Source organism: Ciona robusta, chromosome 9 (genome assembly GCF_009617815.1).
Source record: "Ciona robusta chromosome 9, ASM961781v2".
Classification (NCBI taxonomy): Eukaryota; Metazoa; Chordata; class Ascidiacea; order Phlebobranchia; family Cionidae; genus Ciona; species Ciona robusta.
This window is the reverse complement of record NC_143243.1, coordinates 1,367,336-1,393,373: the sequence shown is the minus strand read 5'-3', so window position 1 is coordinate 1,393,373 and position 26,038 is coordinate 1,367,336. Positions and strand designations below refer to the sequence as shown.

Genomic DNA, 26,038 nt, shown 5'->3' with positions numbered 1-26,038 from the left:
TTGAACTAATTGGTTATGACAATTAATTTTTAACCCGTATAATTCTGCATAGTTTTTAATCCCTTTGACTTATAGATTACCTTGCTTATTGTCTTGGTAGTGAGTAGGCATACTGTGCATGTGGTTTACCCCGGGATTGTTTACCCCTGGGGCTGAACTGGCGGGGTGAGGGGGTGGTGGGTTATGGGAGGGTTGGGGTAAAATTTGTTGCGAGGAAATGGGGTGCGATATGGGGCTTGTAGTGGGGCGGGGTAATATGTGACCCACTATCGAGGTTTTGGTGGGTTCGACAGATAATGGGAGAACGGGGGTAACTTGTGAGGGTGAGATGGGGTGGTGGGGTCCAGGTACAGCCCCATATGGGGTAACACGGGTGACAGCAGCGGAGGTAACTTTAGTTGACATCATAGGGGCAACGGGTTGTATAGGCTTACTGATCACTTTGTCTGTTGGAAAGTAATATAAGGTTAACATAAATTAGTTTTACTCTATATGGGTGAAGCCATTGTTAGAGGGCATTGGATTTAGACCAAAGTTCCCATTGCCAAAACAAAAAATAGGTAATACTTTCATGGGAAATTATTTGGATATGTAATGGATTCGTTATTTCATTTTAAATTATAATTTAAAAAAGATATCCATCTATAATATTAGTCTTAAAACTAAAAAAATAATATTGTTTATTAAACTTAAACCCAAATTTAATTGACAGGTTGCTTACCTGATGATTTGGTTACGAATGAAACTGAGCTGGAAACACTGCTGATAATTTGTGCAACACTGGTGGATAACAATGGAGATTGTGACTCAAAGAATAAAGCTTTCTTCGCTGTTTCAACCGTGGGGGAAGTCTTGGTGGCTTGTTCTGGAATATAGTAATAAATGAGGGTTGTGGAATATTGGTGAACTAATAAATTGGTGAGTTTTGGTTGGAGTGCAGTGGTAAGCATACAGAAATAAATTCCAAGAAAAGAATTTGGTGGATTTTGTAAATATGTAAAAGAATGAATTAACCTTTGGTTATTGTAATCAACATCCCAATAATGGCTGGAAGCTTTAGTTAATATAATAACAGTTATCGCTTGGGACAATGGCAGCATACAGCAGGAAACGACATTAAAAAAATAAGACACAACATACCCGGACTTGTGGTTGGAACCCATTTGTTTGTTTGTAGCTCTTGTGCGCTACTAGTGGCAGTGGTGGTTGGAGGCGTTGGGGCCCAAACCCCGATTTTGGTCGAGGGGGCGGCGGGTTTCGGCTGTTGGGGGTGGGAGGTGTTAATATTGATGGGAACAAACGTTAATGATGTTAGGAAGAATATGTGAATATGGAAATGTTTTTGTTTAGTTTTTATGAATACCTATATATTTATTACATGTGTGATTTTTATTACACCTACATGCAATAATGATTTTCATTATTTTAACCAGTTATTTACATTAAGTTACACGGTTATTTCATATACAACACAAAACAAACACTAAAATTTATTTCTAAACATCAAACAAATTTAGTGAAACAATCACTCATTCAGTGACATAATATCCACCTGTGTTTGTTGTGTATTTGCGACAATTGACGGTGGCACGGTCCACGCAGGTTTGGTTGGCATCGGAGCTGCGACAACCGTCATAGTCGGCTTCTGTGGCGCAACCTTGACAGCGGCATTCTGAGCGGCTTGTGCTTGTGCCTTGGCTATAATAGCAGCAACTTCTTGGTCGGAACGATCTTCTTTAATCAACGCAACAATCAACTGGTGTGCGTGCCGTGTTGGTTCAATGCCTCCCCTGTGAATAAGGTTGGGAGTTTAGTGAACAATCTTAGCAAACAGAACATTGGGGTTTATTTTAAAATATCTGGATATGTTTTAGAACCCCAGTTTTAGGCCCAACATAATTTTTACCCCGCAATTAGCCAAAATATACTACATAGACCACATTAATTACTGAGATAATCCTGTTTTTGACAATTATGTAGGCATGACAACAGGTAATAGGGCAACTGTAGCCTAAATCTCATGCAACTTATCCATAGAGAATAGAATATTGTAAAATAACAGTTTTATAAAGAAAGAAGGTTATTGTAAAGAGGGTTAGTAGGTTGATGGCTTTGACTTCTGGATTTTTAAAATTAATTTCTTTAAGGTTTACTTTCGCTTTTAAGAGAATACAGTTTGATTTTATGAAGTTAACCGGTTACACCACATTTGTCTTTTCGGTGTGGTCTTTTAATACGAAGGAAACCTAAATGAAACGTCAGGGACTTGGCTCTCATAAATGAATTGTACGAAGAATTTTATTAGAAATTAAAGCAAGAGCTATGCTATAGAACCTCACCCATGCAGTACAAAATATTGTAAAATAATTCAACTACCAATCATACAATCCCAAACCAACCATAACAAGCATTGCCACTTACTTGATAGTAACAGTCCTCTCGTGAGCTCCCTTCCTCTGTTTATCGATATCAATATGTGCTCCAGTCACCTCCCGTATTGCGTTAATGTTACAACCCCCTCTTCCAATGACACGCGAGATCAAATTCGAAGAAACCATGATTCGTTTCGAGCTGAAGAGAAACAATAAAAGAAGTAAAAAAATGATTACAGTTAAGTGTCATTTATATACTCTGGGTGAAATTGTTAAATCCCGTTATACCAATAATTGTCATCAATAGGAAATCTTATTGATCATGATTAGTTTTGAGCTAAAGAGGAAGTAGTACGGTCAATATAGTCACAATGAAACCGGGGAAATGTATTCACTTTATGCTATGGTAAATCACAAATGTTTGGTTAATTGATTTACAAAATCATTTTACATTTTCAGTAAAATCTTGGATGACATTGTTATAATCAGGTTACACCAAACCCAGGAGAACTTATTTATTCATGAAGGAAAATGCATGTCATAGTTAAGCAGCTGCTTCCAGCAAAAAACACAAAACCACGTGGTATAACAACCGTCATTGCCCTGCCACTCGAGAATAAATCAATTACACTTATTATCCATGGATTTCATAAAACATTGGTAAACCAATAATAATGAGTTTGCTGCTATATTAAACTTACGTGCTAGAGTTGACATATTTTCTTGGAACAACTTCCTTCCAGCCTTCCTCTCGTCGTGAACCCCGTTTACCAGGACTGGGGGTTGGTGGGGGGTTGCGTTGGCTCGGCACCGGGCGTGGGGAGGGTTTGGGGGATTGCATCTCTCTGTGTGTGATGTCATAATGAAACAAATGGGGACAATGAAAAAAACAAAATATATTTTAATTAATTTTTTGGATTAAATGAAAAATAAACTTTCTTTTTAATACAATTAAAAAATGTGTTTTAATATTTTTGATAAGATTTTTTTCCAAAATCAAACCTTGATGGTTGTTTTGTTGTAGTTGATGTTGTTAGTGTTTTTCTTTGTTTTCTTCCTGTTGCCGACCTAGGGCTCGTGTCAGTCGTCGCTGTGTGGTTGTTTTCCACCACCGGGTGAGCTATAGGTCTTCGTTTCATTTCCAACGATTTTCGTCTTTCATCGTTTCGGGTAATCCCCTCCGAAACTAAGGGGGCCATGGGTACTTTGGGTTTAGGAACTTGGTCACGGGTGATTGGGTCTATAGCAGGTGGGGCTGGGTGTAAAAGGGGGTTTATGATAGTGGGGGTAAGCGGTTACTTTATTGTGTTTCTCAAAGAGAGAATGTAATATGGTAACAAAATACATCAAAAATTTCATATATTTATTAATATTCTACTTTTACAAACAAACTAAAATAAAGGGTACTTGATGGTTATACACACATTCTGTGTTAAGCAGGTAGTTGTATGTATTTATTTATTATATCCTAGTAGTTATTGTTCATGTATGCTAGAACATACAAGAATCTTTTCGCAGAAAAGTAAAAAGTTTTAAATATCCTACCAGTAGATGGTGCTGGTGAGGCGTTTGAAATTAAAGTGATTTTCTCGTTACTTGATGTTGATATCAACGAATCAGAAAGCTTTATTTTTTCAGTTCCCGTGACGATACGTTCTATCATTGTGATGTCATCATTTGGTGTTTTTCCATTGGTCGGGATATTTAAACCTGGGTTTTGTTTATTTTTGAAATTTTAATAAAACTGTAGGTTAGAATAAAAACTAATTTAAAGGTTTCAAAATTATAATTTTTAAAATCAGAACACTTTTTCGTAATATCTAAAAAGTACAAGATATATTTCATATTTCATATGCAATGTAATACCTTATAAATTAACATGACAAAGCTAATTAAAAACACAATTTACCTGCTGACTCATCATTCTCTTTGTCATCTTTTTCATCTCCCTTTTTCTTTTGTTTTCTTTTCAATCTCTTCTTTTCCCTTTTTCTCGCAGCTTTTTCCTTTCTACTCTCTTCCTGGTTCTATATTCACAATAGAAAAGGGAATAAAATAAACTAAATCTAAAATACCTAAAGTAACCAATCGAGAAACAATCAAAGTTTAAACCAATATTATAAAAAGGGAATACAAAATCAGGACAAAACATCCAAAAATCTAACGGAATATTAAATTAAAAAAACAAGAAATAAAAATGCGCCAAAATTAATAAAAAAAAAACAATTTTATTAGTTCATTTACAAAAAAGCTTTAATTAAATTAACTTTAAAATTAATAAACCACCACAAACTTACTTTTTCCATGTCCAGCTCTTCCAGCAGCTCTGACGCAAATTTATTTGCCTCCTGTGCCTGTCGATCTTTAGCTTGCACGATACACTCCATACACTGGTGCGATCGCTTCAACAACTCGCGATCGGATATAGTGGCGATGTAACGCATACACTCGGCATCGGAGGGAAACTGGGAAACTTCTTTTGCAAGCCAACGTACAACCTTAGTTGAGAAGATAAAAGTGAAAACAGAGTTTTTAAATTATTATATTATGTTTTGGTAGTTACATTTATGCACTACAAAAAAGGGGGTTTTGACGACTTATATACAATAATTAAATTAAATTTCAGACATATGTTCGCATTATCCTATTTTATTTTTACCTACAACACCAAAAGTTACTAATTATTTATATTTGTACGTAGTTTATTCGTTTGATGTGCAAGTGTTAATATAACAAGAACATTAATATAAATTGGGGTTTTAAAAACCATTCCCTGAGTCTAAATTTTATTTTATAAATTGCAAATTTAATAATACAACAGCAATAAGTTACTAATATGTTTGTGTAGATATGCATAGTTTAAAGTCTTAAAAAATATTAAAGATTCAAAATAACGACATTCCAACTCACTTGTACATGGCCTTTACGGAATGCTGCCATGAGAGGTATAACATTTCTATTATCGGCAGCATTAACATCTGCACCCTTAGATACAAGCAGGTTCACCACATCAAGGTGACCACCATTACACGCCAACCATAATGGAGTGTTTCCTTTCTTGTTTCGAACCTCGACCTGAGCTCCTCTGGAAATATCAAAGCCGGTTATATTGGGAATTGTAACAATTGAATCACAAGGATTTAATTTTCAGGACAAAATACCTATATTAGTAGTAATAAAGATATTTTTAGAATTAAAATAATCAGCGGTACTGAATATAAAATTGATATAAATTATTGTTAAAAACAAAAACAAAACAGATTACCAGACAGAAATATTTTTTAGGTTTTTTACATTTCAATACAAAATATAAAGAAAAAGAGTTTCAATACAAAATATCCGTTTTCAATAAATACCTGGATAATACGAGTTCACAGAATCTATAGTGTCCTTTATCGGCAGCAATAGTAAGCGCTGTATCTCTTGATGAAGGTACAGGAGCTGCATTCGGATCCGCCCCCTTATCAAGCAGGACACGCCCAACCTGTCAATCAAATCTTAACTTAAAACATATAAATTATAACAAAATGTGGAAGAATATAAAACATACAACCTAAAAAATGTGGAATATTTTAAAATATATATCATAAAAATGTATTGTTCATAAAAAAGTGACAGAAATAGCTATAGGTCATCTTTCCTTTGACCTATGCTAAACATACTTTTCTGAGCAAAAGGGTGGGAAGGCAGTTTTTATAAGCATTAAAAAAGTAACATTGGACAGGATAGGTAAGTGGCCCAATATGAGCTGGGTTATCACATTAATGAGTTTCAATTATTTATCCTTGCATGGCGGGGCATTGACAGTCTTTATAACACGGGTGTCCTGTTTTTTTACACTTTTTGCCCGCTTTCGACTTACCATGCAACCCAGCAAAATCCTTGGTACTTTATACAGATTATGACATCACAAAGAAGTTTATTACCTCAGCATAACCACCAGATGCCGCCTCCATTAGTGGGGTGAGACCTGTCTTAGCTCGATGCTCAACGTTAGCTTTCCGATCAACCAATAAACTGACAACTTCATGTCTACCTTGGAAGCAAGCCAGCGTAAGGGCCGTGTTGCGGTTTGTTTCAATCTGTGGAGAATATGAGAGGTAAATCAATGAAGGTAAATTATATAGAGTTTGGGGTAATGGGACATGCATGGCTGTTAAACTAGGGAGAATATGGGGGAAGTAAATTAGAGAAGATGTATGTAGTTTAATGGGATGTTTCGTTTTTAACTGTTGTGTTTTAAGGGCAGGGGTGATAAGTTAATGAAAACCAGAATCCTTGGGTTAGAGCAATTGTTGTGAAGTGTCCTTGCCAAAGAATACATGAGGCCGTGATGGTACCAGCGATGAGCCTTGAACCTGTAAGCTTTGAGTTTAGACAGACACACTAACCACTTTGTCACAGCACAGGTGAAGTTTTGGGTAATGGAAAATGTCTGGCTGCAGGCGTGCTTACCCGTATAGAAGTATAATAATATATAGAGTGAATTAAAAATGTAAATACCTGTGCGTTAATATCAGCACCCATGTCCAACAACAGTTGCACGGCTTGTGTATGCCCGTTCATTGCTGCTAACATTAGAGGGGAAATCCCCAACTTGCTACCAGTCCTGTAACAAACAATTTTTCTTACAAATTTGAACTATAACCAAAACTTTAATTTTTTTTTATATTTAACTCAATCTCCAAAAATTTAAACCAGTTTTTAAAATCTGATCAAACTTTTAAAAATTCGAAAGCAGTAAAAATTAAAACAATTCTTTTTAAATTCAAAATTCAAAAAATTATAATTCAATTGTACGTCTACCTTGAGTTAATCTCGGCACCCCGGTTCAGCAACACCTTTATGATGTTGACGTAACCACCAGATGCTGCTAGAGACAATGGCGTATAATCGGAAACATTTCGATGTTCTTTGTTTGCCGATCGTTCCAATAATAATTCAACCACTTCCTAAAAAGTGAGGGGGGGAAGTTAGAAATTAAGAAAATATTTTTGAAAATAAAATTGTAGCATATATTTTGTTATATTAAAAAAGCTATTAAACTTAGTAAAATACATTTAAATATAAACATAAGATTTTTTTTGACAAGTTTTCACACAATGTCTAAAGTTTGGGTTGTAAATTTTGTAACAGTTTATATATTCATAATATAAAATTCACATACCAGTCTACCACCGGAGCAAGCTAGAGAGAGCGGGGTGTCTTTGGTTCGTTCCGATTGAGCCTCAATGTCCGAGTTTGCCTCGAGCAGGATCTGTACTGCCCCCACGTGGCCAGCGGTAGCAGCGAGAATCAGGGGGGTGAAACCTGAAGTGTTGGGAAAAATTAAAATTATTAAATTTGGCACGAGTGTTTAAGGTACTGTTAATGGCATTTAGTGCAAGGCCTTTTTGGTCCATTTTTATACTAGGGAAGCCTTCCAACTTTTGACATAATGTGTTTTAGCACTGCAGTTTTACACTTTAATACAGATTTAAGTGTCTATATATACAAGCAGTGCCAAACTATAGAGTATTTTACACATTAATCATGAAAATTTCCAGTGTTTAACGGTATGAGTGTAATTGTGTTTTAACAATGTCACCCCTAGACTTTTATTAACATATAAAAACGTGACACCTATGACATCATCACATTGATGACATCACCACCTCACCTTTTTTATCTCTATGCTCAATGTTGGCTCCTCGTTCAATAAGTAGTTGCACCAAATCCTCGTGTCCCCCCGCGCATGCAAGGGTGAGAGGGGTGTCGTGGTTGCTCTCCGTGTGGCCGTCGATCTCCAGGAAGTTGGATGGGGTCACGTTACCTGGGATGTTACCCGGTATCGGGGCAAACCCGGGGCCTCCAGGGGTGTTGGGGTCATGACGAGGCTCAGGGTGAACTAGGTGTATGGTGGGTTCATTTTATTAAAATAAATACTTTCCTTATATTTAAAACAGTATGAACCTAACTTTTGTACAACTATAGATATGAACCTAACTTTTGTACAACTTATAGACAATAAACACTGGTTTGTAAAGATACTGCCAAGTAGCAGACATAATGTATTTATGAAAATCTTTTCTGATGCAATTTTTTTGCATAGAGACAATTTTAACAGGCTACACACAGGGTTTGGAAGGGTGAATACAACAGACAAACTCAGTGTTTTTTCCAGGGTCACATAAGACCTGAGAGTAGCATCAAGCCTCGAACCTGTAAGCTCTGGGTTATATGCAAGCATGGTAACCACTGCTTCAGGACATCAATATTAAAGTAAATACAAAACATGTTACCTTCAGTTTGTGGGTGTGATAATTGTGAACAAGGGGGGTGGAGACATTGACAGAACGGATCGTTTTCTTTGGCAGGTTGGGATAAGGAACCAGATGAACCTATGGGTAAGTTAATGTTATCCATATATGGAGGTGAATATCATAGATGACAAAGTTGTATATGAGGTAATATCATGGGTTACAAATGTTAAAATGCAGGGGAGGCAGGAATAGTTAAACGCACATTACATATTAAAACAAATCTATTGGTTGTAATGTTTACTTATTAATTTGGTGTACAAAATTTGCCCACTGTATTTATTCCTTTGTCAGTTTAGTAGTTATGGTATTTTAAACTCCCAAGAACCAAGCAATCACTTGAGAGTGTAAATATGATGTAACCATGAACTTACCATTGTTTAGTGTTTGGTTATTCTGGTGTTTTGGTTGTTTCAATTGTTTGGTCGATAATTCGGGAGTCTGTAGATTAAACATTAATAATAGTATTATTAAACAGTGTTGCCAGATTAAAAATAAACATTGTGAAACACTGCTGTACCTGAGTTGTAGAGGCTGTTTGATTACGTTCACCTGTTAAATAGAAATCATATTGTACCAGTGATGACCAAATAATTTTATTTAAAAGGCAACACTGGAAACTTACGTTGTACTTGGGGTTGCGGGTCTTCATTTACCTATGGGTTGAATATGATTAGAATATTGCTGCAACTTGAGTTTAAAAACATAAGTTTTAATTTTAATGAGAAGAATTACAGCAAAACAACAGCAGTGAATATATTCTATTTTCTATTCTATGTGGTGTGAGGTACCGCAGCGTATAACGCCGTGCGTCCTAAGATTAAGACCATGATTCGCCCATTACCTGGGGTGAAAAAGAATATAACAAACAACAATCTTTAAACAGAAAACTACAAGTCTTCATCATCAGGGTAAATAACTTCCAAAATTACATACCGTTTGTATGATATATATCATTAATCATATAATGTTAAACAATGCTTACTTTAGCATTCTGTGCAGTTTGTTCCCTGTCTTCTCCATCAGGTTTTCCTGTAAATTACACGTTTATTGCGACGGCAAAGATTTACCAACAAACAGAGCTGACTGCTGTGGTACACCCCGGAATTCTACACTGCATTAGTCAGTAAACATTAAAAACAAAAAGTTGGATTTACAATTCAAAAGGTAGGCAAGTCCACCCATCCCCACCTACGTTGCGTTTAAAAAAGTTTCCCGCCTATGACCTAACTCATGTAAAATAAAAACAATATAAAATAACTATGGGATGCACCACACACCTCTTTGTTGTCCCTCCCCTTGTTTCATCTCAAGGTAATGTTTCTTCAGTTGTTGCTGTGTCTTCAGCTGTAACTCTCGTTCCACCTGTGAGTCGGCAAATATTGAATGAGTCAGCATCTCTCGATTCTAAATTTGTACAAGATAAAAAACTCACTTGTTGTAACTCTATTACAAAAAAAACAAACAATAAAGGTAAAAAAGAGAAAAAAATGTTTTAGCGTCTTTAAAAACTTTATATTATAAAAAGGTTTTATAAAAAAAAGGTTATAAAAAGTGAAAAAACACTAAAAAGGGAAAACTTTTTTTGTTGTACTCATAAAAGATAAATTAAAAAACTTACTTTTTGCAATTCTTCCAGGATTTTTTGCTTCTTATGTATTTGTTCCTCACGTGTTTTATAAAGCTCTTCAACTTTTTCTTTGGTAAGTTGGTCGGTCTGGAAGGATCGTTTGATTGTCATAAAAGGAAGTTTTGATTAAAAAGAATATGCAAATATGGAAAGTTTAGTTTTATAATTGGTAGACAGTCTTTATAAACCTCTTACTGAATAGTTTAGTAGTTTACCAGTTTTATGCTTATGTGGTACCAAATACCATGTAAGAACTTCATAAACAGTTTTTGTTTTTACTCAAAGTCAAATCAAACAAATATTTCGCAATGGCAGAGGAAACATATCGTTACCTGTAACATCTCAATGCTTTTAAGTTGTGCATTCTTCTCAATAGCTTCTTTAATTCGATGTTCAAGTTCATTTAGTTTACCTTGTGCCTCTTCTACTATGGATTCAGCTGTCCTTGTTTTACCTGCTGGGGGGTGGTGGATTAAAGTTAGGCAGGTCCAGGTTTTTATTCATTTTTATCGACACATTTGGTAGTAATAGAAAAATTTTTACAGAATAATATAACAGTATCGTCACGATTCTCACAAGGCGTTCTTTTTTGTACAAAGGAAAAATGGGATACCATATTGTGTGTGTGACATCGAAAAAACAAGCCTTATCTTAAACACTTACCGGCGACATCACTTGCCATCGACCTCAGGAATGACTCGACGGTGATTGCCACGTCTTTATCAACCTCTAACTTTGTATCCGGGGATAAATAATCTGACGCTTGGTATAACAAACTACCCTGTTGTAGTAAATGGGTGACGAGCGCAGCTGTATTGAGGGTGCTGTCTGTATGGGAGTGAGATGGTGTTTGCTGATGGTAGTATTGGAGTTGTTGCTGGTATAAGGTTCGGAGTTGGTCTGTGAATAAATGTGGAACGTAGATGTTATTCTCGGTGGGTATTCTTTTTATAGTTTTTGTAGATTTTTCTATTTATTTTTATAGCTCTTTTGGTATTTCTAGGCCTTTTTCATAAAAAAGTCATTGTTAGTAGCCTTTTGGGAATTTTTTGGGCCATTTTTATAGCCCTTTTGTCATTTATTGTGTTTTTGTAGTGTAGTAAATATATTTTTTGTGGCCTTTTAGAGTTTGCTATGTGTCGCATTATTTTTAAAGAAAACACCATGTATTTTATTATAAACTATATAGTACTTAATGTAACATACAAATATAAATGGAAAACATACGCATTCAAGTATGTGATACCATAGCATATTCATCTTAATATAAAAATGTAAATCTAAAACATCCCAACACTCACTTGGTGCATTTTCACCAGAGGCTTCTAGCATTTGATCGACATTAACAGGGTCCACCCCAGCGCCCCCCACTGCAAGGGGTAACTCAGGGGCCTCGTCGGGCTCCTGGGGTGGAACAACCATGGGTAAGGACTGGGTGGGTACTCGGGGTGCAAGTTGCTCCGGGGTGGGTGATGGCAGGGTGACCTGGGTGAAACATGGGGTAAATAATGGGTTAAAATTGTGTTTTTGGTGGAAATGGATTAAAATGAGGTTAAAGGGATTTTTAGAACGAGAGATGTGTTATTTAGAGATATACTACAAGAAAAAAACTACATATACTACTTATAAAAATACATATAAAACTATAAATTCAAAACAGTGTAATCAAAATTAAAATGTGCCATAAAATAACAAATTTAATAAATTAGTGTAACATTTATTAGCGGCAATTTAAAAATCACTTATATGACGTATTTTAAAAGCAATTAGAGAAAGGCAATAATAAATAAAACATAAACCTGTGAGTTATCGGGCAGTAGAGACATTATATTGATGGGAAAATCCAGAAGAAATTGAACAACTTGCGTATGGCCTCCTTTGGCAGCTTCAAGCAACATTGTAGAACCATCTTTTAACTGGAGGATGACAAGTAGATGAGAAAGTTTGCCCGATACGGGCGATTTAGGTGACATTTCATGATATTTATATTGAGTCATAGGCATATTGTTGAGACAAGAGCGGCATCATATGGCTTTGCATCTAGTTTAAGTGCAAAATAGCTTTTACCCTGCTGTTAGGTGTCACTACAAACAGGCAGAACATAAATATATTGAATTTGCCGCGTTAATCAATGAGGTTCCCTATGTTTGGCAGCCAATTGTAATATAATAACAGCACTCCAAATTTTTTGGCAAAAAGTACTAAATCATGACAGCAATTAAAGATTTTGAAAATCACTTGCTGTGGTTTAACCACTGAGCCACAGCACCAGATTAAAACACAGATTTACATTCTATTTACCTTATGCATTGGGTCAGCCCCTTGGCACAACAGCAGCTCAACCACAGATAGGTGACCACACACGCACGCCAATGACAACACGCTGTGTTCGTTGTTGCGTGTCGTACGATTCACATCAGCACCTATGTTGTATAGAACCTTATTTATATTGTATGAATTGGGTGTTAGAACAAGAATAATGGTTTTTATATAAAGCGGGGTTAAAAAAAGTTTGCGAATTTGTTTACCGAAAACTTAAACGTGTTACAATCTTTTTGTTTCTGTTGCTGCTTTTTTTTTGTTGTTTAATCTATTTTGGAAAATTGTGAGACAAAAAGGGAAGAAATAGAATGAGACCCACTGAAGACATGCGGCGAAAAGAAGGGGAATGAAACTTACCTCGTGAAATAAGGAACTGAACAGTGCATAAATGGCCTGCACGTGCAGCTTTCATGAGGGGGGTCCGTCCTCCCTCTGTTTCGTGCTCTAAGTTCGCTCCAGCAGCGAGGAGGTGGTCTGCAACATCCGTGTGACCGTGTTCACATGCGTACGAGAGCGCTGTGTCACCACTTGAGGTGGTAGAGTGCACATTCGCACCTAGTAATAAGGGAGTTGTGTTAATATAACAAAAAATTTAAATATAAAAAACTGATATTTTTAGCCTTTAGTTTTATACAAACATGAAAGCCCATACGATATACATCTAAAACTTTACAAGTTAAAAAGTAAAACAATCGTTAGATATCTCAAGAAATTAGGCAAAATTTCTGTATATACAACTGCAATATATATTGTGTTAATTCAAACACAATGGATATGCTGTACAACACGACTGCACAAAAAAAAACAGTGCCTAGATTATAAGGGAGTAAAAACTTTATTTTCTAGATTTCGGATTCCACTTTCCTAAATAAGCTTAAACCATGGGTGGGTGGTAAGCAGTCACCACATGAAGCATATGAGTTATATGTTTATATACAAGTGAAATATTTGTATAACAGCTTAGGGCATGTTTAGATTGTAAATAGTGATGGGCTCTTATATCAACATTAAGACTTATGCATGACAGATACACATAGAGTGGAGTGGGGTGGGCGGCACATGATTAAATAATCACAGCAGTTATAACTTAACTGGGAAGTTGTGTTAAAAATGCAAACAATTTATAAACATAAATAGGAAACAGTTCCGCAAAAATGGATACATTTAATCAGAAACAGAAATAAGTTGCAATATGAATGTAAAAGTTGAATTTACTTACAAATCACACCCAAAAAAATTAAAAAACTTACAATAGCCAGACTTAGTTAATTATGACAAAAATTGAAAGAAGTTTTACGATCATAGTCATGCTTTAAAAAATGACACCACCACCTAAAATAAAACCTTACCTTCTCTGATGAGAAACTTGACCAGATCAAGTTGTCCTTCTTGTGCAGCCTCCATTAATGGTGTTGAACATCCTGTTTCAATGTTGGCACCTGCTCTTACAAGTAAATCAGCACACTCAAGGAACCCCCCACAACATGCAAGGGTGAGGGCGGTCTCTTGGGTTTCTTCTGTCTTGGCATTCACGTTTGCACCTGAAGGGTGTACAAGGTTGTTTTAAGCCAAAATACAGGACTCGTATAATAAATGGATGGCATAATGTATTTTCTGTAACCTATATACCAGGTCCTTTGACATTTTAACATTTAGGGAACTCGATTATATATATATTTTTTTAGTATAACTACAAAATGTTCAAGCATAAACAACTATCCTATTTTTACCAATTAACCTATCATTCAAAACTTATCAGAGGATATTAAAATTTCGATTTAAAAAAAATTAAACTTATTTTATTCACATACCTTTAGCGAGCAGTAAAGCCACCATCTCTTCATGTCCTTCCCTCGCAGCTTCCATAAGAGGAGTATATCCTTCGTCATTCACCTCTTCTAACGCTGCTCCTCGTTGGATGAGGAGCTCAGCGAGCTCTACATGACCTCCACAAGCAGCAAGGGTGAGGGGGGATTCAAAACTATCAGCGGGCATGTTTACTTGCGCTCCTGAATCCAAGAGCAAGCGGGCAACTTCAACATGGCCGTCCTTAAAGAATATTTTGGATGAATATGGTAGCTATCATGGGGGTAATTTTAGTGGTACCCGGGGTGACACGTTACCCAACTTTTAAAACATGGGTTACATCTTTTGTTTATACTATATTTAGGTGCTGTTAGGTGTCTATACAATCTAGCAGAGCCAAAGTATATTCACAGTTGACATATTAGGTGAATCAATAAAATATGGCAATCGAAAATGTGGATAATTTGATACGATATAGTGGCACAATATTTTATTCTATACTGGTAAAGAACTTGTAGGCCAAACTTTTCCAACAGTAGCACAGTAAGAGGAACGCTTGCATGGTGTTATTGTAATGTTAAGACTTTGACCAATATTAACTACTCTCCTTAATAAATTCACAGTTGGTAGCTCATAAAAGCTCACAGCAAAGGTCATAGAAACTGCTGTGGATTTTATTTAATTAAACATAATTTATTACATTAAGCTTCAAAACAGATCTAACTTGAAGATTTCCTGACTTCCCAGAAGTCTATATTAATTAAGGTGGCTGTACACAATATCCGGAATTCGTCCGGATTTCGCTGCCGCATGCAGAACTCGGTAATGGGTTTGCATACAACTTGTCAAGCGAATTCGCATGCCGGATACTGTGTACAGCCACCTTTATTCTTCTGTTTAATTTTACATATTCGAATAAAAACCAAATAAAAAATTTGAGCATACTTTGTACAGTGAATGTCCAACATTTATACACAATACGTACCATGGAAGCTTCCATCAGCGCAGTGTGCATCTCATCGGTCTTGTGTTCTTGATCAGCACCAGCTTGTAAAAGGAACCTCACCATTTGTAGATGGCCTGTAATGACATGATACAACTTTATAATATATTGGTTTTATGATAATATAATATTAGTACATGCAGTAAAACAGGTCTATGGGACAATAGGCAAACTGGCCTATAACTTATTCATTTGTAGATGACCTGCAGTGATGACTGTCGGGCGGGAACCTCAGGCCATCTTGCTTAACCCATACAGAATAAAATAAAAAGACCACAACTGATCACTATTTGCTCACAAATCTAGTGAGTAAACCAACACATAAGTTTGGATTATAATATGTTTAGCAATATATCAGCATAACATGAGTATGTAACACATATTGGCTTATATTACATACAAACATGGAATATTTCAACTCTTGGAGCTACCAATAGGACACCCGTACCTTTATAACAAGCCAATGTTAAAGCTGATTCTTTAAACTCATTGGAGTGAGTATTGATCCCGGCCCCTCGTGCAAGCAGGACTTCAGCAACCGCAACATGGCCACCAGATGCAGCCTCCATTAATGGGGTGTGCCCGTTCTCGTTGTGGCACTCAAGTTCCGCTCCTGCGTCCACTAGGAGGCGAACTACATCCTCGTAACCTCCGCAGCATGCGTACGTTAATGCAGTGTTGCCTGGAGAATTTTCAAATACTGTTTGATTTAAAATCAAACTACAATAGTACTTTAGAAAAATCTAGAAAATCAACTTAAGATTTTTATTGAAAAAGAAAAGGAAAGTATTGAAAGTGCCGTATAGAAAATCCTTTTAGGTCATTTTTTCACCTACTCATACAATATCAATATCATAAGCACAGGATATATAACAAAAATACAACTGTTGTATCTAATTTTGCTGGGCACTACATCTAATATATATTTTTGCTAAAATTGGTCAAAACATAATAAATTACAAAGTTTACCAGTGTTAGATGTTGCGTTTACGTCGGCTCCATGCGACAATAACAACCGCACGATGTCGCTATAACCACCAGATGAAGCTTCCATTAGGGGAGTGCATTCACCTTTGGCACCACAATCTTCAACATTGGCATGCATAGTAAGAAGAACCTGGGGTGGGTGGGTGTTAGTTAGTAAGGATATTGGTCATATTTTTTTAAGGAAAAAAATACCAAATTTTATCATTTGTGTAAAGATGGACCTTACTGAACAGAAGTTAACTAAACACCATACAGAGTTATAATGGTATTAATATCGGTCTTTATAACTGAATTTAAAAAGTGACTGAAGACAAGTATTATAATTGACTTTAAGATATTATTTACTGTACAGAATATAACTTAAAAACATACCGCTTTCGATTTATAATGGAGATAATATTGAGCGTAACTTTACAGTCTGGTTTTGATAAACATTTAAAATAACTTGACAGATCATAACTAGCTGTGCTTGGTATAGTTTCTAAGCTTCTTTAACACAATTTTTAAAACAGTGTTGATGTTTTAAAGTAATTCATTAAATGTAAAGTGCCAGAACTTTAATTGAAAAGATAATTTAAATAATTAAGAGAATCAGTAACGAACTGAAAACTTGTAGGAAAATGATGACAAAGATAATTTGCATATAATGAGAGTGAGACAATTACATAATGTGTGATAAATGCTATTAAACGTGACACATTATTTATTGCCAAAACTTCTATATTAAAACATATAATTAAAAAGAAGACTAAAAAGTGAAGACCAGATTTGGAACTATTAATTAGAAATATGTTTTAGGAAGTTAGAGAAAGTAAATAAATAGAAATGCCTTTGTAAGTTGCTGGTTAAGAACGGAAAGGAAATGAGAATTAATTTTGTTTCCAAGTTGGTATCCTGCATCACATGTAAGGTATTGAGACTCGTGTGTGTAGGGGGGAACTGAGAGTAGAACCTATGAGAGGAAGGTAAGGTAAAGAAGTAAAAAGGCAAAGTTTTGCTCACTTTTAGACACATAATGGCATTAATTCGGTTAATTCTATGACTCTGGGATTAAACACAGACATTGAAATTTGTGTTGGTGGCAACGAGTAGTGTAAACTTAAATCCATGGCACATGTCAAACCGCCACTTTGGCACTTTTTTGCATAAGTTATGTTATATTGACATATCATAGTCTTTGAGCTGATTAGTTAAAGAAAAGAATAGATGAGAAAAAATAAGAATGAAAACAAGAGAGATATAAAAATATGTTATGGACCATGGTCAATTTAATAATAAGACGCATACTCAGTTTATTAAATAATAATATATATGTTTACCATTCATTTACAATTAGAAGTATCAAAGCTTATATTCCTATACCGTTTAAACTAAATGTTTCGACCTATGTATCCCAAAATTATCTCAGTAATAATTAATGTTTAATATATTTCTTATTTGATCAGGTAACAGTGTAATATATAACTGTGTAAGCAGAAAGGAATTCCATCTATACTATCACAGATGGTAGTAATGAATAATATATTCTATTTTTAAACTGTATGACGCGGGTACAACAACGCAAACAGCTGCTTCACACCTAGTAGAAGAAGACCTGCTAACAGCAAGGGCAAGGCTTAATGTATTTTCACCTACACTAAATATAACACAACTTTCACAGCTAATATACATCCTTTGTATTGAAATGTATTGGAAAGTAGAAGGTATGTCTTTGTATGCGCTGCGTATATTTATATAGTTACCTAGGTGCTAGACAAATAACAACCTACTATAAACACAGCGGTCTCCCATTCATAAAATTGATGTCATTCTTTGTTTCACAGTGATTTAAATTTAGCTTGTAGTAAATTATCCAACCACTAGATTCTAGGATTCCATTATTGTATCCATCCTTTAGACCATTTTCCCACAACTATCCACCACACAACAAGGAAGTATGAACTACCAATACAACACCATGGGTTTTCTAATGTACTAGTGATTACAAACAACAATAAAAGCTCATAAGCCATAACAATGCATTTTGCCAAACAAAATAAAGATGTTCAGTTGAATTTACGATGCTACATTATATTAAGTTACTAAATGACAATGCTACACCCAGGTGTATTTTTATGAACAAAATGATCCCGTTTTTGAGGAATGCCACAATTTTTTAGGACAGTGTTTCCAGGAAGCACAAGTTAGGACTTGGCCACAATAGAAAATTCATCATCAGGGTAATACTTTAGGTTATAATGTACAATAAAAGGCATTTACTTATATTTTAGGATGCTCTTGGTAACAACAACACCAAAATATATCAGTTGTTATGTTTAAAACCACTTACTTCTGCTAGTTCATAATATCCTGCCGAGCACGCCAGGGATAGAAGGCTCTCACCATCTTCAGTTGTTTCATTTGCGCTCCTACCTTCGCACAAAAGTGCACGAACGGTGCCCACGTCGCCCTCGCTGCACGCCTCCACCAAGGACCTAAACAGAAAACTCTGACAAACTCATATACAGAATTTTTAAGAATGATATACTAGATTTTTAATATATATAATACTTTTTTAGAATATTCCACAAATACAGAGATAATTTTCCACTTTTGTAGTTGCGAAATTATACATATATTATATTACAATGTAACCTGTGTGTTTTGTCATTACAATATGCGAAAAGAAAACAAAAAACAAGACTTTTAGATAAACTTTACAATGTATGGCACAATTCTGTGATATCATGTGGATAATATATAATAATGAATTAATGAACAGTATAAACAGGTTAGGCAGGCAGTACCACAGCTATTTTTAAAAAGAATATCCCTTCCCATAAAAGAAATTTAGGATGTTAGAGTAGTTCTACACACCTATATATATATATATATATATATATTTGTACTTTGTACTAGTTTATCTATTTGCATGTACATTGATTATGACCGATGGTGTGTTAATATTAAAATGCGCTGCCAATATGCTAATGTTTTTCACAGGATTTTCATTTGATAACCAAGGGTGGCATCATATAATTAGTAGAAGAAACACTAAATAATTAATCGATTTCATCGGAGAAATACCACGGGCATGGCGAGCAACACATAGTGAGACAACGGCCATTGAGACTTCTAGACAGACACCAGACGTAGCATAAACAACAATCACACACTTTGTTTTCAACACTACCCAGTACCCACATAAAATATAATAACATATAGTAGGTGGGGTAAGATGGGATATGTTTTATTCTCTTTTTTGTCCGATTTGGTATTAAACAAAGAATATTCACAGAATTATGCAACCATAGTCCCTTAACTCCATTAGAGCGTTGTTAATTGTTCAAAACCCAATTAGAAAATTTAGAAATAATTGGATGTTATAATGTAAAGATATTTATCTTACTACACAGTACTATTTAAATTGTTTTATCCTAGATACTTGGACAGAGAAACATTTGAGCATTTTAAGCTGCCTTTGTTTTGAATCTATAATTGGATCTGTCTGGACCTGAGCCAAGGCCCAATGTCCAAGTATAAATATTTAAATATAAATTGAAATTCCTAGAATATCATATGTATATGTGAACAGTGTAACATTTCTATATATAACCGTGCATACAGTTATTTAGAAGTATAGTTATAGTATTCAATGTGTAACATACAGAAATATGACCATTATGAATATTATTTAATTAAATTCTGTAAACAGACCATAAATGGCACTTATAATTATACACAGCAATAAAATTAAGTAAATTTACATTAAATGGCCGTGATTTGATGAGAGTCATATAAAGTACTTCCTATCAGGGCTTGTTTAAATTAGAAATCACCCAAATTTGCCGACCATGGCTGGATTTTTCTACGAATGTGACAGACATGGCATTTAAGGGGTCTGGACATTGATAAATGAGTGGGACAAATCATATGTATTGGCTCTGCCGCCTGTGCCTACATGTTTCTGTTAAGTTCTCTAAAACATTGGGTTAGAAAGAAGTATTGTGAACGAAAAAAGCCTTTGTATAAATTGTTACGATTAAGAATTCTCTTTATTATTTTAAATGAAAGAAAACAATACATGCTGAAATACACATGTTATTTCTTCTATGTCAATATTGTGGCTATTTTATTTCAACAGCATAATTTAATTTATAAACATGAGAGTAATTAATTTATAAAAGATCATGGAAAAGCATGAGCAAAATTTGATAAGATAAAATAACTGTAAAAATTATGTTAGGATATATACGGGTTATGCAAAAGCCTTTATTCTATACGGGACAGGCCTTTAAATATTTTTAATTGAAGCAACCGCATTTGCTTATCCAAACTTTATATAAAGAAAAACAATTGTCACCTTTTATTTGATTGTTCGTTCATAGCTCCAGTTTCTTGCTTCATTTTAGAAAGAGCGGCGGCCGCTTCATCCAGAGCGCATGAAACAGAGGAAGAAAGTCTTCGAAGGACTTCGGGGTCGGCGAATGCTTTACCATCGGAGGTGGAGAGTTTCCCAATGCCTGGAGTTATTGGTGTTATGTTTTGGAATAGTTGAAACATTACTAAATTATAAGGAAACTTAAAAATAGGGATATGAAACCAAACTGTTTAAAAATAAGTTATTTGGCATTATTATATCAAATTCAATATCTAGGGTAATATGACATTGGTAATGCAGGCATATTTATAGAAATTAAGCATTGCCCTTTGGATTCTTATGATTAAAATGGTGAAACAGGTATACTTTGACTCTGCTTGTTTGTATAACACAGCAGCAGGAAAAACTGTGTTACGTTTCAAATCTGGGGTGCTAAAACACATAATGTCACCCAGTTTTCTTTAGTGGGGACTGGGGAGACTTGCCACCCCAGACACCCCTGGTGTTACGCCTATGTGTGGCTGTGGAGTTTATTGAAGATACATTGTTAAAGTTGGGTAAAGACTTGATAATATGAGCAGACTATGTCAACACAAGGTGCAAGTTTATAGCTTGTTAAACCAACAAGAAAAATTCCCCCGCACTTTCAAAGAAAAAAAATGAACATTGTTTAAGGATTTGGAGTTGACACTTTTCAGATTGTTTGGTGCCATATAATTTCTTTAAAAATAAAGGTGCTGCCAATTGCCAATAGAAAACAACTATAGTTGTCACACATAGAAAAGTGGCGAATGTAGTATATTAGTGTTCTGCTTGTTAGTATAAAAGCGTAACACAAGAGCAAAAGCTGTTTCACACATAAAACTAGAGTGCTAAAACACAAATCACTTGTTTCAAAATTTGGTGTGACATTACACACATACACTTCCAACTTTACACCTACGCAATGAACCTAGTTTAAGCTCTGTGTGTTAAATTTATTGAAAACAAATGATCTTCACCTGCTGCTTCAAGCAGTGCTTCCAGGCGTGCTTGTGTTTCTGCATCAACAGATATTTGGTCATCACTGGTGCCTTCTCCTGTTGAAACATGGCCAGTGGCTGCAAGCATTGCAAGTTTAGATGCAAGGGCAGAATGATCACTGTCGAAACTTTCAGCCTCTTGCTCAAGTATAAACGATTCAATCTGGAGAAAACACAATAGGTAAGATTTTGCATAAACTTGGTCGAATTAATTGCATAACACATGGGTTTTCTGGACTGTTTCCGTACAAACATGACAGTCCAAAGATATGATACAATTATCATGTCAAATGTTTTGATTTAAAAACTAAAATTATCTTCAGTTCAGTGATGTCAGAAATTAAAGTTACCACTCAGACTTTGAACTATTTGGTTGGAGTTATTTAGGAAATGAAATGACACTGTTATATCATTATATAACCAGACTTCATCAGAGTGATGTATTAGGCTGGGCAGCAGTTGCATCAGACTATTTCATGGAATTAGTTGAGTTTTTAATTTAATAAATAATTCAAGTTATTTAACCCTAAGATAGATAGTATAAAAGTCTCATTAAATTTGTTAAAACAATTCCAAACCGATCTACATTTTGGTATTATTTATACTTTTGTATTTTAGATTTTTTTGTGATAAACTACACTTTAGTTTAATTCCAAGCGTTGCTTTGTTTATGGTTTGTTTCGAAAAGTTACAGTTAATGTAAAGTCAAGTTAATGTAAAGTCAACAAACTGAAAAAATCAATTCAAATTTCACATTTTACTATAATAATAAGTAACACCACATGTGCAACAACACGGTTAAGTCTTACAAGGCTCCATTCTCAGTAAGTGGCAAAAAAATTCACATTCAATTGGTGGCTTAAGGGAATTGCTAATCTCATGGGAAGATTTATTCAACAGTTGCAAAGATTGTGGTAAAAGAGGGAAAGTGTTTGAGAAAAGACTTTGAACAACATAAAGTAAATATTATGCTATGTAAGTGAGGTCCTACGATGAGGCATGACATGGGACTAAGGATTAAGGCCAGAGTTGGCGGCTTGGCACATTACTGCATATAAATAGTGGCGGTGCTATAAATAACTCGTTACATAACATTTTTTAAGAAAAAGATAAATCATTATAGAAGAGAATCCATGGTTCAACTCACTTCTTTGTTTATCTTAGCCTCACTAACAGCAACCGAGTTCCCAAACAAGAATCTTTCTATTTCACAAAGATCATCTATATTAATGGTGGGTTGGGGGGGTCGCCACGATAATAAATCCTCAAATGACATTTTATCGTCAGTTTGTGATGTCATAGCTAAATTTATAACTCAGTATCTCTCTACAAACGTATGCTAAGAAATCAGAAGAACAACAGAACAATTAATTTAAACCTTCTTATAAGTAGTACTGTATTAATGTAATCACTTCTAGTTTCTACTGATTAAAATAGACACAAAACCTCTAGGCTAGAAGCTTTAGCACCCAACTGCTGTAAATGTAGCATTGCTTTCTAAAAGACTGAAACTACCTATGAAATGAACTATAGATCTTTTTATACAGTTAAGAAAGTAAAACCCAGTTTCACTGCCTTTAAGGTGAAGAACCATTAAGCTTACCATATATTAGACTGTACTGAATAATTAATCGATTAATGTCAACCTTATTACTCTTAAATACCCTTCTGTTATTATATAATACCACACTAAATAAACTAGGATGTCTAAAAAGCACACAAAGGCATTGGAATACGCATTATGCTGATGCAGTTCTTTATATACTTTGATCCCAACAAGCAAGAAGCTTGGAGAATATATCCGCTGTAAAACTGTGGGAAACCATGCTGAGAAGAGTGAGATAAAGAAAGAAACAAAGGAAGGGAGAAGTGAGAAGACAACAGTTGCTCATATCACTCAAACCCTGTGAAGCTGGTAGAGATTTTATGATGTCACAGATCACATTATAATGAGTTGATAAAAGATTGTTTCAATACATACGCAGAGTACAAGAGTATCTGACTGCATGTAGGCGTAATTGTTTAGTGTAATTTTAAACAATATCCGACGGTTTGCTTATAAGACGTGAGGTTAATTTTTACAATAGGTATTATTAAAAAGATAAGTAAGAATGATTCCCAGTATCTGACGGCGATTAGGACAGAAATTAGGCCTAGGAAATTGCAGTACTATTGTATTTGGTTTAATTCTAGTGATAACTGGTAAAGTGTAGACTAAGTTTATAAACCTTAATAAACCTTTGATTTGTTAATCACTATATGAATTGTGTGAAGCTGAATGCATTGTTGGCAAATATTGATAAATGTGATGTCATAGCAGGTTTTTAGTACACAGGCAGCAGGATTTTATAAACATAACCCTCATAAGAACTATTCGCTGCTACATATAACATACTGCATTTTCCCATATGAGAATAAGAATGTAAATCATTTATTTATAAATTTCCCATCTGTAGTGTTGGTGTGAGGCTAAAATTACTTTAAAGTTTTTGTATTATGATTTGTTGTCATAATCATACAGACAATGGCTGCTATAAGTAGGCCTACTTATTATTATCCAGCTTTTTGGTTTTGGTGCTACTGAAGAATCCTCCTGCTACGACATACGAATACACCTAATCTTTAGCGTGGCTTTTTTAGAAAGTTTTTCACTATAACGTAAGGGTTGTAAACTTGTATCGAAGATTTTTGTTACTGTTATATCAGAGATTACTATTAACAAGACAAATCTTTTTATGTCAAATTTATGTACATTTATGAAATAAACAACGTATAACTATTCATAACTGGGGAACAAATAATATATATTTACCTCAGAAGTTTCTTCCTCATCAGTTTGAGACATTTCCATATTTTTGCGCAACTAACCAAATAACCAACAACGTAAACTACTTTCTTATAACAATCTAAAAGACATTAGGTGCTTATTTTCATATATAAAGGCTTATAGATAAATGAAAAACATTATTTATCCTAGCGTGGTGGAGGAAAAACATTCACTTTAACAAGTGTGTTTCGTTTCGTACACCTCATGTTCTCTTACCATTTATATAACTCTGCAAGTAGTTATTTATAACATTGTTTAATTATATACAACAAACAAGAATTTAAAACACACTACAGATTAAATTATGTGAAGAAGCAATTATTTAAACCGTTGCCATTAATATATGTTTCAATAAAAAAATGTAAAAAAGGGTTTTTAAGTTAAAATAACAAATATTCAAACTTCTTAGTTCTTTTCTTATAATTTATATTCAGCTTTTAATCATCAATAAGGTGCATCAAGATGTTAGAATAAATTGTTGATGTTTATCCTAGAAAACTTTAAAACATAAAGGGTTAATCTACTGTTGCCATATTTTTTATACAACTTTCACATTGCAGACCATGAAAGCTCACTGTAATTTACTATTTAAACCTTATTAATCGCTTACATAATGTAAGCTTGTAAAAACCGATATACTGCTTCGACAAATAGACAGTAAAGTGCTGTAAAACTTAATTGTGTAGACAAAAAAGTATATACAAGTCAAACAAAATGTTTTAACACAAAGTTTTTTGTCTAAAATCGTATATTTCGGTCTACGAAAAACTGCAACAATCTATATATGGCATGCATCGTGCGTAACGCTAACTCGACAGAAATTTCGGAAATGATACGTCATGACGACGAGTTTGATAGCAGAAGGCCAAAGGTTCATTCTATTTTTGTAAATTATAATATTAAAACACACAAATTCTAACTGTCTATTCTACTTTAAATCTAAAAGCATGCTGTAACTCCAAGTGCGTACAAGCAAAATTCCTACAACGTTAATGGGAATAACGTTAATTTCATAACGGTACAGTTATTATACTGTTTTAGGAATACAAGGGCGTCTCAGTACGAGTGAAAAGAATGGCTTCACGCGCGGTACGTTTTCTGTTAGGTGGCAGTATACCAGAATTTTATGCAAATTTAATTAAACTTAAGAGTCAAAGTTTTTAAAACTTAACAACTTATTTTTAAAACACTTTAGTACTAGTTCAAGTTGCTTTGATTATACATATCACCCGTATTTCTAGTTAATATGTACTTCCGACTGACCGAATCGTTGTGAACACTGACGTCACGCGGTAGATTTACAGCAATGACGTCATGGTATTGCTGCCTCAAGAGATATGATGCATACTTGAAATATTTTCGAAATTTCAATCGCTTTTAAATCTGCAGTGTCACTACCGGTTTCTAACA

At 34.7% G+C, this 26,038-nt stretch overlaps 1 protein-coding gene across 6 annotated transcripts in view; it reads right to left on the bottom strand.

Annotated features, from left to right (window-relative positions):
* LOC149730631 (ankyrin repeat domain-containing protein 17-like) overlaps positions 1–24,736 on the bottom strand; it is a 30,159-nt gene extending 5,423 nt beyond the window's left edge. For 2 of the 6 annotated variants that reach the window (XM_089884924.1, XM_089884926.1), the window contains exons 1-39: positions 22,949–23,150; positions 21,781–21,964; positions 20,762–20,921; positions 18,749–18,893; positions 16,402–16,549; positions 15,881–16,114; positions 15,415–15,509; positions 14,435–14,672; positions 13,973–14,164; positions 12,981–13,178; positions 12,603–12,724; positions 12,101–12,217; positions 11,603–11,786; positions 10,965–11,201; positions 10,634–10,758; positions 10,293–10,388; positions 9,952–10,078; positions 9,657–9,703; positions 9,297–9,327; positions 9,192–9,223; positions 9,046–9,112; positions 8,654–8,752; positions 8,032–8,259; positions 7,540–7,682; positions 7,179–7,324; positions 6,876–6,981; positions 6,299–6,454; positions 5,729–5,856; positions 5,283–5,457; positions 4,670–4,870; positions 4,282–4,399; positions 3,918–4,082; positions 3,375–3,627; positions 3,074–3,217; positions 2,422–2,571; positions 1,553–1,790; positions 1,141–1,261; positions 722–865; positions 81–446 (exon numbers count right to left, since the gene is read on the bottom strand). In XM_089884924.1, the coding sequence (XP_089741050.1) occupies positions 81–446; positions 722–865; positions 1,141–1,261; positions 1,553–1,790; positions 2,422–2,571; positions 3,074–3,217; positions 3,375–3,627; positions 3,918–4,082; positions 4,282–4,399; positions 4,670–4,870; positions 5,283–5,457; positions 5,729–5,856; positions 6,299–6,454; positions 6,876–6,981; positions 7,179–7,324; positions 7,540–7,682; positions 8,032–8,259; positions 8,654–8,752; positions 9,046–9,112; positions 9,192–9,223; positions 9,297–9,327; positions 9,657–9,703; positions 9,952–10,078; positions 10,293–10,388; positions 10,634–10,758; positions 10,965–11,201; positions 11,603–11,786; positions 12,101–12,217; positions 12,603–12,724; positions 12,981–13,178; positions 13,973–14,164; positions 14,435–14,672; positions 15,415–15,509; positions 15,881–16,114; positions 16,402–16,549; positions 18,749–18,893; positions 20,762–20,921; positions 21,781–21,964; positions 22,949–23,101 (6,013 nt within the window). In that variant the 5' untranslated portion in view covers positions 23,102–23,150. Of the gene's footprint in view, positions 1–80; positions 447–721; positions 866–1,140; positions 1,262–1,552; positions 1,791–2,421; positions 2,572–3,073; positions 3,218–3,374; positions 3,628–3,917; positions 4,083–4,281; positions 4,400–4,669; positions 4,871–5,282; positions 5,458–5,728; positions 5,857–6,298; positions 6,455–6,875; positions 6,982–7,178; positions 7,325–7,539; positions 7,683–8,031; positions 8,260–8,653; positions 8,753–9,045; positions 9,113–9,191; positions 9,224–9,296; positions 9,328–9,656; positions 9,704–9,951; positions 10,079–10,292; positions 10,389–10,633; positions 10,759–10,964; positions 11,202–11,602; positions 11,787–12,100; positions 12,218–12,602; positions 12,725–12,980; positions 13,179–13,972; positions 14,165–14,434; positions 14,673–15,414; positions 15,510–15,880; positions 16,115–16,401; positions 16,550–18,748; positions 18,894–20,761; positions 20,922–21,780; positions 21,965–22,948; positions 23,151–24,613 lie in introns of those variants that run through there. The other 4 variants (XM_089884928.1, XM_089884929.1, XM_089884927.1 and 1 more) reach the window with 4 other exon arrangements.
* Positions 24,737–26,038: the final 1,302 nt, after the last annotated feature.